General features: G+C 36.8%; 4 protein-coding genes and 1 non-coding gene across 6 annotated transcripts; 4 read left to right on the top strand and 1 right to left on the bottom strand.

Moving 5' to 3' along the window:
* Nucleotides 1-275: 275 nt before the first annotated feature.
* LOC111782118 (clathrin light chain 1-like) lies at nucleotides 276-2,737 on the top strand. The gene is made up of 3 exons (XM_023662916.1): nucleotides 276-696; nucleotides 1,807-1,960; nucleotides 2,052-2,737. The coding sequence occupies exons 1-3, from the start codon at nucleotides 365-367 to the stop codon at nucleotides 2,469-2,471; spliced, it is 906 nt and encodes a 301-aa protein (XP_023518684.1). The 5' UTR covers nucleotides 276-364; the 3' UTR covers nucleotides 2,472-2,737.
* Nucleotides 2,738-3,298: 561 nt separating this feature from the next.
* Nucleotides 3,299-4,651, bottom strand: LOC111782119 (stem-specific protein TSJT1-like). The gene is made up of 4 exons (XM_023662917.1): nucleotides 4,341-4,651; nucleotides 3,989-4,229; nucleotides 3,770-3,890; nucleotides 3,299-3,664 (listed from the first exon to the last, which is right to left on the bottom strand). Exons 1-4 carry the CDS (start codon nucleotides 4,559-4,561, stop codon nucleotides 3,471-3,473), a joined length of 777 nt encoding a protein of 258 aa, XP_023518685.1. The 5' UTR covers nucleotides 4,562-4,651; the 3' UTR covers nucleotides 3,299-3,470.
* Nucleotides 4,652-6,973: 2,322 nt separating this feature from the next.
* Nucleotides 6,974-9,311, top strand: LOC111782117 (CBS domain-containing protein CBSX5-like). Its single transcript, XM_023662915.1, has 2 exons — nucleotides 6,974-7,405; nucleotides 8,208-9,311. The coding sequence occupies exons 1-2, from the start codon at nucleotides 7,068-7,070 to the stop codon at nucleotides 9,049-9,051; spliced, it is 1,182 nt and encodes a 393-aa protein (XP_023518683.1). The 5' UTR covers nucleotides 6,974-7,067; the 3' UTR covers nucleotides 9,052-9,311.
* A 1,887-nt stretch (nucleotides 9,312-11,198) lies between these two features.
* Nucleotides 11,199-14,352, top strand: LOC111782186 (uncharacterized ATP-dependent helicase C144.05-like). 2 transcript variants are annotated; one of them, XM_023663006.1, is made up of 5 exons: nucleotides 11,199-11,331; nucleotides 12,733-12,893; nucleotides 12,993-13,059; nucleotides 13,151-13,385; nucleotides 13,808-14,352. In XM_023663006.1, exons 2-5 carry the CDS (start codon nucleotides 12,786-12,788, stop codon nucleotides 14,016-14,018), a joined length of 621 nt encoding a protein of 206 aa, XP_023518774.1. In that variant the 5' UTR covers nucleotides 11,199-11,331; nucleotides 12,733-12,785; the 3' UTR covers nucleotides 14,019-14,352. The 2 variants fall into 2 exon arrangements, with proteins under 2 accessions (XP_023518774.1, XP_023518773.1); XM_023663005.1 differs by lacking the exon at nucleotides 11,199-11,331 and adding an exon at nucleotides 11,371-11,529 and having other exon boundaries at nucleotides 12,743-12,893.
* An 829-nt stretch (nucleotides 14,353-15,181) lies between these two features.
* On the top strand, nucleotides 15,182-15,254 carry TRNAV-UAC. The gene has a single exon. It is a non-coding gene; the product is annotated as a tRNA-Val (tRNA).
* The last annotated feature ends 346 nt before the right edge of the window (nucleotides 15,255-15,600 follow it).

Raw genomic sequence — 15,600 nt, forward strand, 5'->3', positions numbered from 1 at the left:
ACAGACAGGGATTTGCCTTGAATTTGAAGATCAATTGAAAGAACAATATGATAAACTTACAAGGAAATATAATTTTGATAAATAAATAAATAAATAAAATTTAGTTATGGTGATTACAAACTCGTATGCAGTCAAAATTTGAATATTATTGTAGATTTTTCTTTTTTTTTTTTTAACCAAAAGAGAATAAGAAATGGAAGAATAGTTGAAATTTTGGATAAAATTTTATATTGATTTCATGATCCGTTAAAAATCTGTAAACGATATATAAAAGGGTCAAAATAGCTTCAAAGAGAGTCATTTCCGTTTGTGTGTGTGTTTTTTTTTTGTAAGGACATCTCTGCGGTGTTGGCGAGCGAAAAAAATGTCCTCCTTCGACGCGTACAGTATGGACGGCGAAGATGCCTATGGCGGTTACGGATCCTACACCAATTTCTCCGGCGGCTTCCCTGGTGACGCTGATGTAAGCGTCGAGCACACTGCTGCCTCGCCGGACGTCTTCGGATTCGACGATCCGGGAACTAACTATTCTCAAGCTCCGTTTGATCCGATTCATGTAGAGAACGGAAATGGAAACGGCTATGGCGTGGTTGAGGATGAAGTTGGCGATGGTGTTTTCGTGTCGGATGGTCCAATTCTTCCGCCTCCAACCGAGATGGGCGTGGAGGAAGGATATGCTCTACGTGAATGGCGTCGGTAAGGTCTTGACACTCTCAATTTTTTTAGATTTCTTGGAGCCGAAGAGTTTTTTTCTTTCCTTATGTTGCTGGTGCTTTGAATCTAAGTGTCGATTTAGATCTGATTCTTCGGTGAACAACTTCAGATCTCTACTAATTTTGTCTCCTATTAGTGTTTTTTACTTGATAATACTCTTTGATCTGGACTATTTCTTCATTCTATTTTCCTAGTTCTACATAGACTGATTTGATGTGGGAAATTATATTGATCGATTTGCATTAAAGGTGGTGAATTAAGGAACTTAGATCTAGGGACTTCTGTACCTCAACTAGTACAGTTAGATGAAGAAGCTATCGCTTTAGTGAGCCCTGATCGAGGTTTATACTAATAGATCAGCCAGGGACAAGCCAGTAAGTCAAGTTGCTTCAGGGGGTCTATATGGTTGGCCTAAGTGGAAGTTCAAGCGGAATTTATGTGAAGCTCTGGAAGTTTCAAGCGGAATTCCACCGGAACATTAGTTGGTCAGTCAGGGATATGGCCATTTATGTCAAATTACTAATTATCAGTGGGTGTATATTGTTGTTAATCTATGTGGAATTTCTTCCACCGGAATATTAGTAGATCAGTCAGGGGCATAGCCATTTACGTCACATTAGGAATTATCAGTAGGTTTATATTTGTTGTTGACCTATGTGGAAGTTCAAGCGGAATTTAGGCAAGTCTCTGGTAAGATAACTGTGGATGATTTGGTTTAGCCATGATCCATATTGTGGAATATTTAGGAGTTGTTCCCTGTTTAGGATGAAAGAATTACAAAAAACGTAATATTGTGGCTTTGCTTTGGGCTTCCTCAAAATGCCTCACTTATAAAACCCATGATCTTCCACTAAATTAACCAATGTGGGACTCACTCCCAATAATCCTCAACATGGAACTCTTGATATCTTTCTCTCTGTCGTTTAATTGCCTTATTGGGTGTCACAGAATGTCCTTGTCGTTCCCTTTTGATCGCAGAAAGTGAAATTTGTATTTGATGGCCAATTTGAGTTTTGAAGATGGATTCCTAGTATACATCTTTTGCGTTTCCAATTTTTTGAACTTTAGAAATTATGGGTTTTGCTGGTGCAGCCAAAATGCTCTTCAGCTTGAAGAGAAGGAGAAAAGGGAAAAAGAATTGAGAATCAAAATCATTGAAGAAGCTGAGGAGTATAAAATAGGTTTCTATGAGAAAAGAAAGCTTAGTGTTGAGAGTAACAAGGTTAACAACAGAGAAAGAGAGAAGGTACAGTTTAGTTTGCCATTTCTTGCGTCAATGTTCTTATTCTTCTCTAGCTCTGGTTTAAAAGTAAAAGATTTGTGTGTTTGTGGAGCAGTTATACTCTGCAAATCAGGAGAAGTTTCATAAAGAGGCTGATAAACAATACTGGAAAGCCATTGCAGAACTAATTCCCAATGAAGTTCCTAATATTGAAAAAAAGAGAGGCAAGAAGGATCAAGATAAGAAACCATCTATCTTAGTTGTTCAAGGTCCGAAACCGGGAAAACCTACCGATCTTTCAAGAATGCGACAAATTCTCGTGAAATTGAAGCACACACCCCCTCCTCATATGAAACCACCTCCACCCCCACCTGCAAAGGATGCCAAAGATGCCAAGGATGCCAAGGATGGAAAAGAGGCCAAAAATGAAAAAGATGCAGCAACAAAAGCATCTGATCCTGCACCTGGAGCTGCCACAGCCAATGGCACCTCACACACACCTCAAGAAGAAACTGCTGCTGCTGCTGAGGAATAATTTGCCACAATAATGATATAGCCATAGCCAGTATCAACTTCATTCTGCTCATACTTTTTTACATTTTCCCTCTGAGGTTCCTTTGTTTTCGTCCGTTTATCTTGCATTTGAATGTGTAATCAGCTGTGATCTTATACAACATTTATTCTTCTGTACCTTATGACGGTCTCTAGTGGCATTATCTTTTGGACTAGTCCAGGTTCTGATTTTGACATGGCCACCCCCTTCAAACATCTTCTTTGAAATTACTTCTTCACTTTACCCTATTCAATTTCTTCAGTTTAGTCGAGGTTCTGGTTTGCATCTGTGATCATGGGGTTTTTTTTTCTTGTTCGAGAACTTTGGATTTTCCTTCTGATTGTTCTGATTCCTGTTTGTGCTACTTAATTTCGAGTCCTCATCCAGCTCATCACTTTTGATCCTCTTTTATTTTTAGTTCATGTAGTTATCCCATTGAAGACATTATTGTTTAATATTATAATTGTCATTAATTTGGATTAGAATATGTTATTAATTCAGGAATCTTTCCAGAGCAGCTGTACATCTGTGTGCTGACTATTATTATCGGCAATTATAATAATGTAATTGTTAGATGAACACGACTGTTCACAATGATATGATATTGTCCACATAGCTTTACTTTGGGCTTTTCCAAAAGGTCTCGTAACAATGGAGAGAGTATTTTTTGTTTATATAAAGACATGATTTTTCCTTACATTAGTCGAAGTGGGACATTCATCATCCAACTATAACTTATATGAGTCAAAATCTCATAATATTCTTACTTCGGTATAACCAGAAAAACATTAAATAAATAACCCATTATGTAAAGTGATAAACTTTTCCTTTTTCATTAATTGAAACTTAGCACATAGCTCTGAAGTCTGAATAAACCTTCCGGAAGCGAAATATGTACACAGACCGAAACATAAACAAACTACGAATTTTAAAACCAGAAATTAGTAAAAAGAAACAATAAAACGAGTTGGAACTGTGAATTCAGGCATGTGAACCCCAGGTTGCCCAGTTGGCTTCACTTCCAACACGTGGCATACTGTGAACCCTTGATTGGGCATCAACCTTAAAGTTGGCCCCACACATCACCCCCTCACTGTCAATTCTTGGCATTGCCTTCATCTTCTTCGTTGGATGCTCAAAACTCATTAGCCCTCTTTCACTGTGGAACATACATCCTGCCAATTTTTTGAAATACACGTCAGATTCCGACTCCTCAAGAATGGGTTGAAAAATTATTAGGAACCCTAGCACTAATCCTTGAAAGGTTAACTAAACATTACCAGGTGGAAATGGGGCAAATGACTTGGCACAACTAGCTTTAATGACCTCCAAGTCATCCGAAATTACGAGAGAGCCATCAGCAGCAGTGCCCCAATACAGATTGATCCCTTCATTTGCATCCTGTTTCGAACAAAATTTGACAAACCCATTTCATTTTCTGGCTAAACAAAAAGAACCCACAATTCAAATTCCCTAAACAGAGAACAAAAACGGCTCACCAGAGCTGCAAATACAGAGCCGGCCTTGCGGTCAAAAACCACAAAGGCGAAGTTGCCTTCGAGTTCTTTAAGAACCTGATCGGCCGGGTAGGGGCCACGGTCCCGGAGGGTCCGATAAGCTTCAATCACAAACATGGCTTCGTTTGTAGCTTTTGATAGCCCGTACTGCTTGTTCAAGCAGCTCAAGTTGTTCAAGCTCCCCTTGAACATACAGTACATTTCATCCAACCCGCAAAATAACCTGCCATTTTGACATTCAATTACTCAGTTTAATGATGAAAACAGAGAGTTCAGATCTCGTAATTTCACAGATCAAAAAATGGATTTAGAATCTTAGATCAGTATTCATTACGATTGATGGTTAGTAGATCGAGAAGCAGATGGATCAAACGCAAGGAACGCTGCATTTTCAAAAGACATGGAGAGAGCTCCACAAGAACGAGACGAAGAAGTGATGAAATGGTTCAGAATTTCCCGAGGAAGCTTAGGCTTCACCGTCGGAAGGCGATGGGACGCCGGACTGTGAAGCTCCGGCGGTGGCTGAACCGACTGGGCGTCAAAAATGGCCAACATCTTCAGTCGCAGATCTTCGCTTTACTGAAAACGAACAAACTGGTTGAAATGGGATTTGTAGAGAACTGATGGAGGAGAAGAGGGATTTGGGGGGAAGTATTTATAGAGGGTGTTTGGTGTTAAGAATAATAATGCCGACGTGGCGTCGTTATCCAAACTCGGATTAATCTTTTTCGATTTCCAACTCTTCCAACTCTTTTTCGATTTAAAATTATTATCCAGTTTTAAAAAAGTAGACTTTTTGTATTTAAATTAATTTTAAAATATTTTTTAATATACACAAGTCATTATCAGTCGTTTATAAATATTGCTTAAAAATATGAAATTTTAGAAAATTATTAAAGATTTATAAAAATATGTAATTCATACTTTGGTTGAATTTATGATAAAATTGTTTAAAAATTAAGAGTATTTTGTAAGGAAATGATTTATTTCCGAAAAAAGTAAAAGTGAAATATAAATATGATTGTGGATGACGTGGAAAAGTGTCAGAATTATCCACAGCCATAAATTAAGAACATGGAGAGAGGTTTTGGTTTGCGTGGAGAATTTAGCTTGATGTGGATCCTACTCAGCTTTTACTTTGGTGGGACCCAATATTTCCAGGTTTTCCCCAAATCCCGAATCGCCGCTCTCACCTTAATTAAATTTTCATATTTAAATTTTTTCCTTTAAATTTAGCTTAGAGTTTTATTTAGAATGACATTATTATTGTATAAATATATACATATATATTTATAGTTAAATTAATAAAAATACGTAGTAAAATATCCCCTAAACTAAAATAATAAAAAAAATAGTTTTAAAGAAAACATGCCATCTTTGATTTGAGACGAAAGTCGTTAGTATTTTTCTTTTTCATAAATACCGTGTTTAAAAAATATTTTTGATTTTTTTTAAATCGAAAATACATTTATGTTTAAAAAACTACCCATAAAATTTTAAATATAAGACTAAAATCCTATACTTTAAAAATATATATATATATATATTCTTGTTGTCAATGTATATACGAAAACCATCTATCAATACTTTATAGATTATCTATAAACATGTGAATGTTACTTAAAACAGCTCATGAGTATATTTTGAAACGTGGGGATAATAGTAAAAGTATTTTTTTAATTATTGGTAAAAAGTTTGTAAAGCGTATTAATTTGTTTAATATTTTGGAATAAGGTATTAATATTTTCGATTAAAAAGTTTAAAGGGCCGGCCCAATTAGGTAATTATGCAAATTGTATAGAAACAATCCAATCCAATTATATTGGGCCGTTTTTATTGCACGTTCTATACAAACGGGCCGGCCCAATTAGGCGTAAAATTTGAATACTTCAAACTTCATGTTAAAAGAGTAAAATGGAGAAGAAATTAATTGGGTTGGTGGAGCGGAAGAACAGGATGGTTGCCTGTACTGACAAAGTCATAGCAAACTGATATGGCGTTTGGTAAGACGAATGGAGGGAGGGGCTGAACGTGGATACCCTCAAACCCAACACCACGTCCTTGAGCTTTCATGTCCCCCATCATTTTTTTTTTTTTTTTTATTTCTCAATTTCATCTTTAATAAATTAAAATTCATTCTCGGATCTTATATTTTATTATATTTTCATTTGATTGTGTTAGATAGGTTATTAAATTGGGTTGAGTTTAGTTTTCTATGAACTAAGTGAGTAGGTAAGGTCTGAATTTAGTATACTTAAAAGCTAATTGACCTAACTCAAACGAAGCTATATATAAAAAGATTTAGGGTTGTCCATACGCAGAATTTAAAACCCTTATCCTCAGTTCTACATTCAGTTTCTAAGACAAACATATTTACTTACAACAATCGTCATTCAATTTGTAGATATTCGTCATCAGTTGGCAGTAATAATTATTGTCGTCGTTTAAAAGCTTTGTAAAAAAATAATAATAAATTGAACATGACCTAATTTTAAAATAGAGAGTTGGTTATGTTACTAATCGAACCAACCCAAAACTTTAAGGCTGGGAAAAAAACATTCTTACACTGGAGGGACCAATACTATAATTATTTGAAAAGATGGCTCACCCATACCGGTTCAATGAGCCTTATTATTATTTTCCTTCATACACGGTTTTCATTTGGTCGTTGAATATTTTTTTTTTAATATTATTATTAAATTTTTTTAAAATATTATAATTCTAAGGTTATGAAGTAATTTAGTGGTTACCAAATTGTAAGAGGCAATATATGTCTATTAACGTTAATTAAAATTCAATTTAATAAACAAATAATATTTTTAAAAAGAAAAAAACTATTTAAGATTAATATCCAATTTTAGCCTCATTTTTTTTTTTTTTGAAATAAAATTTTTATTTTTTAAAATGAAAAAGCGCACGTCCTCTTCCAATAAATAATGGAATGAAGTCATAAACAAAATCACGGGCTCAATATCTCCCTCCTTCTTTCTCTCTCTCTAGAAGCGTCTTCTTCAACCGCTGCTTCTTCTCCACTCTCTCTGTTCATTTCTCCTCTTTGTGCATGGCAGTGCGTTTGTTGGCTCATGAGGTCTCTGATATATGCCTTGGAAAGCCTGAATTAAGGTCCATCTCCGTCTCGGCTACACTCGCCGACGCCCTCTCTGCACTCAAGAGGCTCGGTGAAAACTACATCAGTGTCTGGAACTGCGCCTGCCATTCCTCCAAATCCGGCTCCGGCGACGATTGTCGATGTGTCGGCAAGATTTCCGTGGTCGATGTTGTCTCATTCCTCTGTAGAGAAGAGAATCTCTCGCAACCTGCCGTCGCGCTTCATTCCTCTATTTCGGTTATCATTCCTGAGGTTCCTGTCATCGTTAGGCATTTGCAGCCTCATGCTAGGTGCGTAATTTTGTTTTCTTTGATCTTATTGGTTAGAATGTATGGTTCTTCCGTTTTGAATTTTCTTTTTATATCTGGACTTTGTGATTTTTTAGTCAGATTCTAATTTGGCTTTCTACTGGAAAATTTATGGCGTTCTTGGTTTCTCCAGAGTTGGAACTGAATATTGCTGTATTCTCTCTGCTCCCAAAAACGTGCAATTTTCATTTACTTTCTTTCAATGCTGGGCTGTTTTTAATAGCATCTCAATAATTCACATCGGATCTTGAAAATCAATCTCAAAACGATAAAGTGAAGCTTTATTATGTTTGCCTCGTTTGTAACTACAAAACCGCATTCATCCGTGTATTGAAATTTGTATCTGAATATACTGTTTCCTGTATTTGTATTTTTATCCAATTTTATCTTCAGCTAGAATTTTCATTTCTTCCGTCGTTTCTCGTTGGCTTGGTTTCTGCATGTCTCGTAACTCTAATTGTCTGGCTTTGCTTTCGGTTTTCTCGAACTGTGTTGGAAAATTTAGTGATCTTTTTGTTTTGTTGCGTTCTGCACATCTTTGTAGTTCATAATCTTATGCATCTCCTTTTGAACTTGCCTTTATATCAATCTTCAATAGAGAATTGAAATTGTCTACTTTGATCAAACCTTAATCGATCCATAACGGTGATAAAAGAATTCGAACTAAGGGCTGATTATTATGAATTTTATATCATAGATCTTTCCATTTTCCAATTCTCCCAGGTAGCCAAGATAAATATTGCTTTTACTGTATAAATTGATAACATTCTCCGATAATTTTCAGCTTGGTGGAAGGTATAGATCTCCTCCTCGAAGGTGCACAAAATCTCGTAGTCCCAATTCAAACTAGAACCTTCGCGAAGTCCAGAAAGAAGGTGCTTAAGGAAGTTGCTCCCTTCGACTGTACGCTTCACAATAACCTTGAATACTGTTGGCTCACCCAAGAGGACATAATCCGTTACCTCCTAAACTCTATTGGGCTTTTCAGCCCCACCTCCATAACCCCCATTAATTCCCTCAACGCCATCGACACAGCCAACATCCTCGCTATACACTACGACGATCCTGCTCTCTCTGCCCTCCCCCTCCTTTCACAAGCCATCATCCACCAATCCGCCATTGCAATAGTCGACTCAGATGGGAAGTTGATTGGAGAAATCTCACCCCTGACATTGAATTCTTGCGATGAAACCTTAACTGCTGCAATCGCAACACTCTCAGCAGGTGAGCTAATGGCGTATGTGGACTGTGGTGACCCGCCGGAGGATTTGGTGCAGCTGGTCAAAGACAGGCTGGAGGAAAGAAACTTAGTGGCATTGTTGGAGTGGGTGGAAGAAGACTCGGCAATGTCATCATGTTCTTCATTTTACTCAACTTCATCAGATGACGATTCCGGTTCTAGCTTGGGACGGAGTGGAAAGTTTGGAAGGCCTTCAGCCAGGCAAGTGAGGAGCTCAGAGACTGCTGCGTGCAATCCCCGGAGTTCATTGGTGGCAGTGATGATTCAAGCGCTTGCACATCGTGTGCCGTATTTGTGGGTGGTCGAAGACGATGGAAGATTGGTTGGCATAATCACGTTTGTGTCGATGTTGAAGGTTTTCCGCGAGCGTTTGAAATCAATGTGTTGAGAAGGCCTGAGCAAGAGCTTGCTTTATCTTAAGCCTAAACTATAATTACTGCGTCTACGTGTGGGGTGTGTTTTGAACTCAGTTATGTTATCTTGCTCACTTTATTTTGAAGTATTATGTTAATTCGTAACAAGCACAGACCGACTCTTTCTTCATGTCTTTCCCAAGTCCAGTGCAAGTCTTGTAGCTTCTCTACTGGATAACTTCTTTGTCTACTGCAATTGAAATTTGGGCTAATTGATTGGGTATCGTTTGAAACATTGAAATGGATTGATTTGGTTTGCAGATTGTATTAGAGAAGAAGCAAGGCCAAGCGAAGCCTAACATTCAAGCAGTGGCTTCGGTGATTGTGGGCCTGTTTGGATTACCTTTAATTTAATTATTTTTCAAAAACATATGTTCCTTTAAACATTTTTCTTTTATGAAAACCATTCAATTTTTTTAAAAAAAAAATTATATGTGGTTACATTATTCAAATATGGTTTTATACACAAATTTGTTTGATTTGGTCCACATTTAAAATTCTTATAAAAACGTCAGGCTTCCACAATTGATAACGAATAAGTTCAAATTTGCATTTAAGACAATAGATTGACCAACTACCATGAAATCAACCGAGAGGTAGTTGTTGGTAGGTCGTGATTGTTGATGGTGGTCATTATAGATGGTCATCGATAGTGTAGTTTGCATCATGTGGTTGTAGTCATCAGAGATAGCTAGTGGTCGTTAATGACTAGTAGTCGTTGCCAGAGGTGGAGGAGCTTGTTGCTAATAGTAGGTGGTGGTCACTTGAGATAGGTGGTATATAATGGTTGTCTTTAATAGACGACAATAAATATGTAAGAATAGACGACAATAAATATGTAAGAAGTAAAGGAAAAGTATGAAGATATTTGAGTCATTATTATTTATTCCGCCAATTATAAAAATAACTTATTTTAAATGAAAGTATTAATTTTATTTTTATTATTGTGACTTTTTTTTCATTGTAGTTAGTATTAGATTATCACGACTCTCCACAATGGTATGGTATCGTCCACTTTGAACATAAGTTCTCATGGCTTTATTTTGGGCTTCCCAAAAAGCCTCTAATGGAGAAAGTATTATTTGATTATAAATCCACGATCATTCCCTAAATCAGTGGATGTGGGACTTTCATCATCCAACAGTTAGAACAAGTTTAAAAGTATAAGAGAACTGTGATATCCACAACTGAAAACTTGCACAAAATTACTCTAGTTGTCCAAATTGGAACTTAGATACCTAGGACGGGACATTCTTACTCTAACATTGTCGAAGTTCATGTTCAATGAATCTTACTCAATAAGCACAACTCTACACAATGGTATGATACTGTCCACCAAGGTTGTTGCTGCAATGTCATACCCATCTGAACGGAGCTGCAAGCATTTCATAAGATTATTGGCACTATAATCTCCGACCGAGCAAAGTCTGGACATTTTGGGCTTTGTCGGTGAAACAGAGAAGAGTGAAAGGGAGTTTTGGGAGGTGGGAATTGAAGACAGAATTAAATAATTTCTCTTCACTAATTGTTGAACTAAAATAAAAATTTGGCCGGAAAATAATAATAATAGAGCCAAAATTATAATTTGGGATCTTATAAGAAACAAAATAGACCACACAACCACTACACCAAACATAAAGTTCAAACATTTTTTAAAGAAAATGATTTCTGATGTGTCATGTCACATCACCTAAATTCATCTCTTTAAAAAAAGAGGATATTTAAATATACACTCAAAATAACTTTTTTTCTTTTGAATTAAAAATTAGCCATTGACCCTTTCGGTTCTTTATTTTTTTAATAAAATATTTCAGCACTAGTCTATTTTTATTTTTCATTTTAAAAATAATAATTGCTTTTATTTTTCAGATTTTTGAAAAAGAAAAGTATTTTTTAATAAATGAAAAAGTGAAAATGAGAACAAAGGGGTAGAATGGTAATTATAGAGGGGGGCAAAGGGCCGGCAGAAATGGATAAGGCCGTTTCCAATAAAACGCGGCGTTTTGCTGATCTTTTCCTTTTTTTCCTTTTTAAATAAATTTATTGCGATTGTCTAATTAATATTTCAAATATTTTATTTCTTCCGACGCTCGCGACGAGCCGTATATCTGCCACGTGTCCCCCCACTATCTGCTTCGCCTTCAAGAGGCACTGCACCGAAGCAACACGAAGGTCTAAAACACACACTCTCCTAGAGGAAAAAAGGAGAGAAGACGGGACTCGCACGCTGCCTACCCACTCCCAGAGAGAGAAATNTTTTTTTTTTTTTTTTTTTTTTTTTTTTTTTTTTTTTTTTTTTTTTTTATTGCTTTTTGGAGGGGAAATTTGAAGGAATTGGTTGCGTTTTGCTTGATTTTTACCCTTTGGGTGGATATGTATGTATCTTCCATGAGAAAGTCGTTCAAGGACTCCCTCAAAGTGCTTGAAGCTGATATTCAGCATGCTAATACTCTGTAAGTGAGCTTTGATTTTTCCTTTTTTTTGGGGGTTTCTCTGTTCTTACAATTTCGTATTTGACTGTCTATTGTAGTTTTTTGCCTGATCACTTTTGGGGTTTTGGCTTCGCCCCCTCAATTTTGCTTGAAATGTAATTTCTGGATTTTGATTTTTAGTACTGTGGATCTTGAAGTTGCTGTTTTTGAGTAATTATATTTGTCAACGATGGTTTATATCTTGGTAAAGACAAGTTTCGTTTCTCTCTGTTTTACGGCTCAATTTCTTGAAGGGTAAATAGTTTGCTCATTTGTCGTTAGATGATTTGTCAATGGTTCCCCACATTGAGTTTTTGGTCATCATTTTCATGAATTGTTCTTTGGTTTATTGGTGATGTGTTTTAGGACCTTCTCTATGCTCTCTGCATCTCACTGTGGTCTTGTTGTACAGATTATGAATAATGATCGACATATTCTTGAACTCGGGAAGCCGATTCTTTGTGTATCTCTCACCTATGAGTCGAATGTATCATTGTTTTGGTTCTCTTTGTGGAATGCCTGTTTTTGCAGTATCAATATCGTGCCTTTTCATTCTATTTTTACAAGTTTGCTATTGTCTTCAACCGATTCTTCTGCTTTTTCATTCTTTTTCGTGCTTTTGTTTTTAAATCTTGCCTTCATTGCCCAAAACCCTTTGCTCTGTTTTGTATAATTTAAGGGATGTCACCTAGTTGTAGTGATCCCTTATGTAAAACCAAACTTGAATTGTATAGTAGTTTCTTTGAGAGACTAGTTTATAACCCATTTAATATCGTTTCTATCTCTCGAGACGTAAGTGCTTTTCTGTAACATTTTTTCACTTATTCCAGAAGCTGCATTTACATTTTGCCGTGTGATAACTCCTTCCTATTTCCTAATAATGAATGAAAAAGGCATACTTCCTTTAAAATTAAATAAAAAATTACTTAGCAACAACAATTTCTTAGTTTTTTTGTTCTTTTTTAATTTTAAGTTGTGAGAAATATGATCTTGTCTAGGAAAGATGAAAATATCCAATATGTCATAGTTTTTTATATTATGAATCATGCTCTGTGCCCAGGCTATGAAAATTGACAGATGAATTAAAAGCTGAAATGTTTGAATGCTTGTGATTTCTTGCAATGCTTGGAGATTCTCAAGATTGCTGGTTTTGTCAGATATCTCAACTTAATGTTTAATTATTCCTGAGTTGTAGGGCATCGGAGTTTCCCGGGGAATATGATGGTCCCTGTCTTCAGATGAGAATATCATACAGTCCTGCTGCTCACTTGTTCCTCTTCCTAGTGCAATGGACAGACTGCCATCTTGCAGGAGCCCTTGGACTGCTGAGAATTTTAATTTACAAGGTTAAGTTTGTTGCCTCATAGCATTATATTTTGTAATCATCCCTAAAATCCATTTATCGTGTTAACATTGCTGAATTCACCACGTATCTTGTGCTGCAGGTCTATGTGGATGGTACGACCACCATGTCCACCAACGAGAGAAAAGCAAGCATCAGGGAATTCTATGGTAGTGTCTGAATTTCGCATTTTCCATCAGATGATTGTTTGATATATATGTATATTGTGACTGCTGACTTCTTTAACTGTGCTATGATCAGCTGTTATTTACCCGTCTCTATTGCAACTTCAGAGAGGTGTTACCGATACCGAAGATAAAAAGCAGAAGGCTGTCTGCATGGAAAGGTATCGAAGAAGAGATGACGACGAACTTATATGGTCTTCAGATATTGACATTGAACGAGAAGAAGAATGTGGAATATGCATGGAGACTACTAGCAAGGTTGTATTGCCCAACTGCAACCATGCCTTGTGCTTGAAATGTTACCGTGAATGGTACTCTCATCTCTTTTGTTCTTCATTTTCAGTTTTCTCTTTAACTTATTTCACTAGGCGGGATTAATTATGGGTTCTTAAGGCTATCTACAGAGTCCCTTAACAAAATTTTCCTGTACACATTAAGCCTTCTGTTCATCTTTAGTTAATTGGATAGATGCCTCATGATACTTCATTTTAAGCGATTTAAGATCAAGACAATTAATTGTTTGATACCCTCATCCGATTTGGCATATCTCCGATTTGATTGTCTTGCATGTGGAGTATCATTTGGCATATCTCTTCCAATTAATGCTTCTTCTGATGAATTATAGACTCAGCAGTCAGCTCTTTCTGGACTACCTCTTGAATTGAATCTGTTTTCTACTTTCTACCTTATATCAACTTCTAATAGTTTTATTGTTCTATTGAATGTACTTCAGGCAAACACGTTCCCAGTCGTGCCCATTCTGTCGTGACAGTCTTAAGAGAGTAAATTCTGGCGATCTCTGGGTATTTACTGATAACAGGGACATTGTGGACATGGCGACAGTGACTCGAGAGAATCTGCAAAGGCTTTTCAAGTACATAGACAAACTGCCTTTGATTGTTCCAGACTCCCTCTTCGACACCTACGATACTCATCTAAGATAAGTGATCGGTACATACGTAATCTAATGTCACTCTTTTAGGTAGTTTTTCTCCAAATGAATAGTCCTTTTGGCATGAGAGGCCATGACAAAAGCACTGAAATGCATTCGGCTAAAAAATAGTAAAAGCTAGAGAAGACAAGCCAACTGTTTCTTCCCACCTCCATTTCTGAAGGGGAAAAAACCAGTCTTGAGTTATTGTAGGGCTGGTGTGTTGGGTGGTGAAGTTGATATAGTTTGATTTGAAGTCTTCCATAAAAATTGTATTTAGCACATTTGTACATGTTTGTACATTCTTGATGTTATCTATCAAAGCAGCTTTGAATGCTTTATTTTTCTTTGCAAGTAGGGGAAATTGGAAAAGATCTCTCGAGATTTCTAATGATTTCCTTACCAAATCATTAATAGCAAAAAACAGGTCATGTGATGATAACAGGAAATTGATGGGTTATGAGTGTGATGATGATGGTGATGAACATTCAACCACTTTTCTCTAACATCATCACAGTAAATGGGTTTTTTCTATTTGAATTTTATATGATAATCACATTCCCCTTTGTTCAGCCCCAACTTTGCCTTTTCAAATTCTGCCTATAACTGTTGGCTTGGGATATTTGTCAATCTTCCCATTGGTATGTCCATGTCAAAAATATCGTCTCGAACACTGTCGCTTCTGAAGAGTTGATAGTATCGATATAAGTCATATGGGTCATTTTCCAACTCTTCCTCTATGCTCTTCGGCCTCTTCCTCTATGCTCTTCGGCCTCTTCCTCAAACCAAAGCCTCCAGACTTCTGGGAGTCGGTAACCTTCACCCATCCCGACTGCACTTGATATGGATGGATAGATGGTTTGCCATGGGGGGCTGGTAGTCTTTTGCTGATTTGATCCTTTCCACATTTGTTGGAGGAAGGTATGCATCTAATGGCTGGTCACTTCATTTCAGAACATTATATCTTCGACATCTACCGGCAGACGTATTCGTACTACGGTCTGGTCTATCGTCTTTACATGGAGCGCCACGACTCCCTTCACGCAAAGATATAAAATTTTATTTTTACTAAAATAATACTTTAGTATCCAACTTTCCCAAGTTGTGGTTATCAGACCTGAGCAGCAACAAATCAAATTGTGAGTTAAAATATATGGTGGACAACTATATCATCAAGTTGCTGTGGTGTAGTGGTTATCACGTTAGTCTTACACACTAAAGGTCCCCAGTTCGATCCTGGGCAGCAACATCTATTTGTTGTTTTTTATTTTCCAAAAACCAACCCTGTCTGGACATACCCAACTGTAAGGACAATCCAATTAACCACGTCTTGGCATCATCAGTCAGTTCATTGAACAGTAGATATGCACTTTCTGCCAAAGAAGAACCAACAGCATGTTGAACGTTCATATGCGCCATACTTAGCATCATCAGTCAGTTCCGCCCAAGTGAAAACCACCATGGGAGAATTGTAAATTGGTTCGGCGAGACTCGCATCTGGAGGTAGAGAGATCGAATGCCTGCACGTTATCACCATTGGAAAAAAGTAGAGTATTGGACGATTGAATAGCAATCCATAAATTTACGGTGAAATG

The sequence above is a fragment of the Cucurbita pepo genome, chromosome LG19, assembly GCF_002806865.2.
Source record: "Cucurbita pepo subsp. pepo cultivar mu-cu-16 chromosome LG19, ASM280686v2, whole genome shotgun sequence".
Taxonomy (NCBI): Eukaryota; Viridiplantae; Streptophyta; class Magnoliopsida; order Cucurbitales; family Cucurbitaceae; genus Cucurbita; species Cucurbita pepo.

Bases quoted from the DNA above. Each gene is read 5' to 3' on its own strand.
- LOC111782118 (XM_023662916.1), top strand. From the start codon at position 365: ATGTCCTCCTTCGACGCGTACAGTATGGACGGCGAAGATGCCTATGGC. The intron at 697-1,806 runs GTAAGGTCTTGA...TTGCTGGTGCAG, and splicing joins GCTCTACGTGAATGGCGTCG to CCAAAATGCTCTTCAGCTTG. The intron at 1,961-2,051 runs GTACAGTTTAGT...TTTGTGGAGCAG, and splicing joins ACAACAGAGAAAGAGAGAAG to TTATACTCTGCAAATCAGGA.
- LOC111782119 (XM_023662917.1), bottom strand. From the start codon at position 4,561: ATGTTGGCCATTTTTGACGCCCAGTCGGTTCAGCCACCGCCGGAGCTT. The intron at 3,891-3,988 runs GTGAGCCGTTTT...TGTTCGAAACAG, and splicing joins GCTCTGTATTTGCAGCTCTG to GATGCAAATGAAGGGATCAA. The intron at 3,665-3,769 runs GTAATGTTTAGT...AAAAATTGGCAG, and splicing joins ATTTGCCCCATTTCCACCTG to GATGTATGTTCCACAGTGAA.
- LOC111782117 (XM_023662915.1), top strand. From the start codon at position 7,068: ATGGCAGTGCGTTTGTTGGCTCATGAGGTCTCTGATATATGCCTTGGA. The intron at 7,406-8,207 runs GTGCGTAATTTT...GATAATTTTCAG, and splicing joins CATTTGCAGCCTCATGCTAG to CTTGGTGGAAGGTATAGATC.
- LOC111782186 (XM_023663005.1), top strand. From the start codon at position 11,450: ATGTATGTATCTTCCATGAGAAAGTCGTTCAAGGACTCCCTCAAAGTG. The intron at 12,894-12,992 runs GTTAAGTTTGTT...CTTGTGCTGCAG, and splicing joins TGAGAATTTTAATTTACAAG to GTCTATGTGGATGGTACGAC. The intron at 13,060-13,150 runs GTAGTGTCTGAA...TGCTATGATCAG, and splicing joins AAGCATCAGGGAATTCTATG to CTGTTATTTACCCGTCTCTA.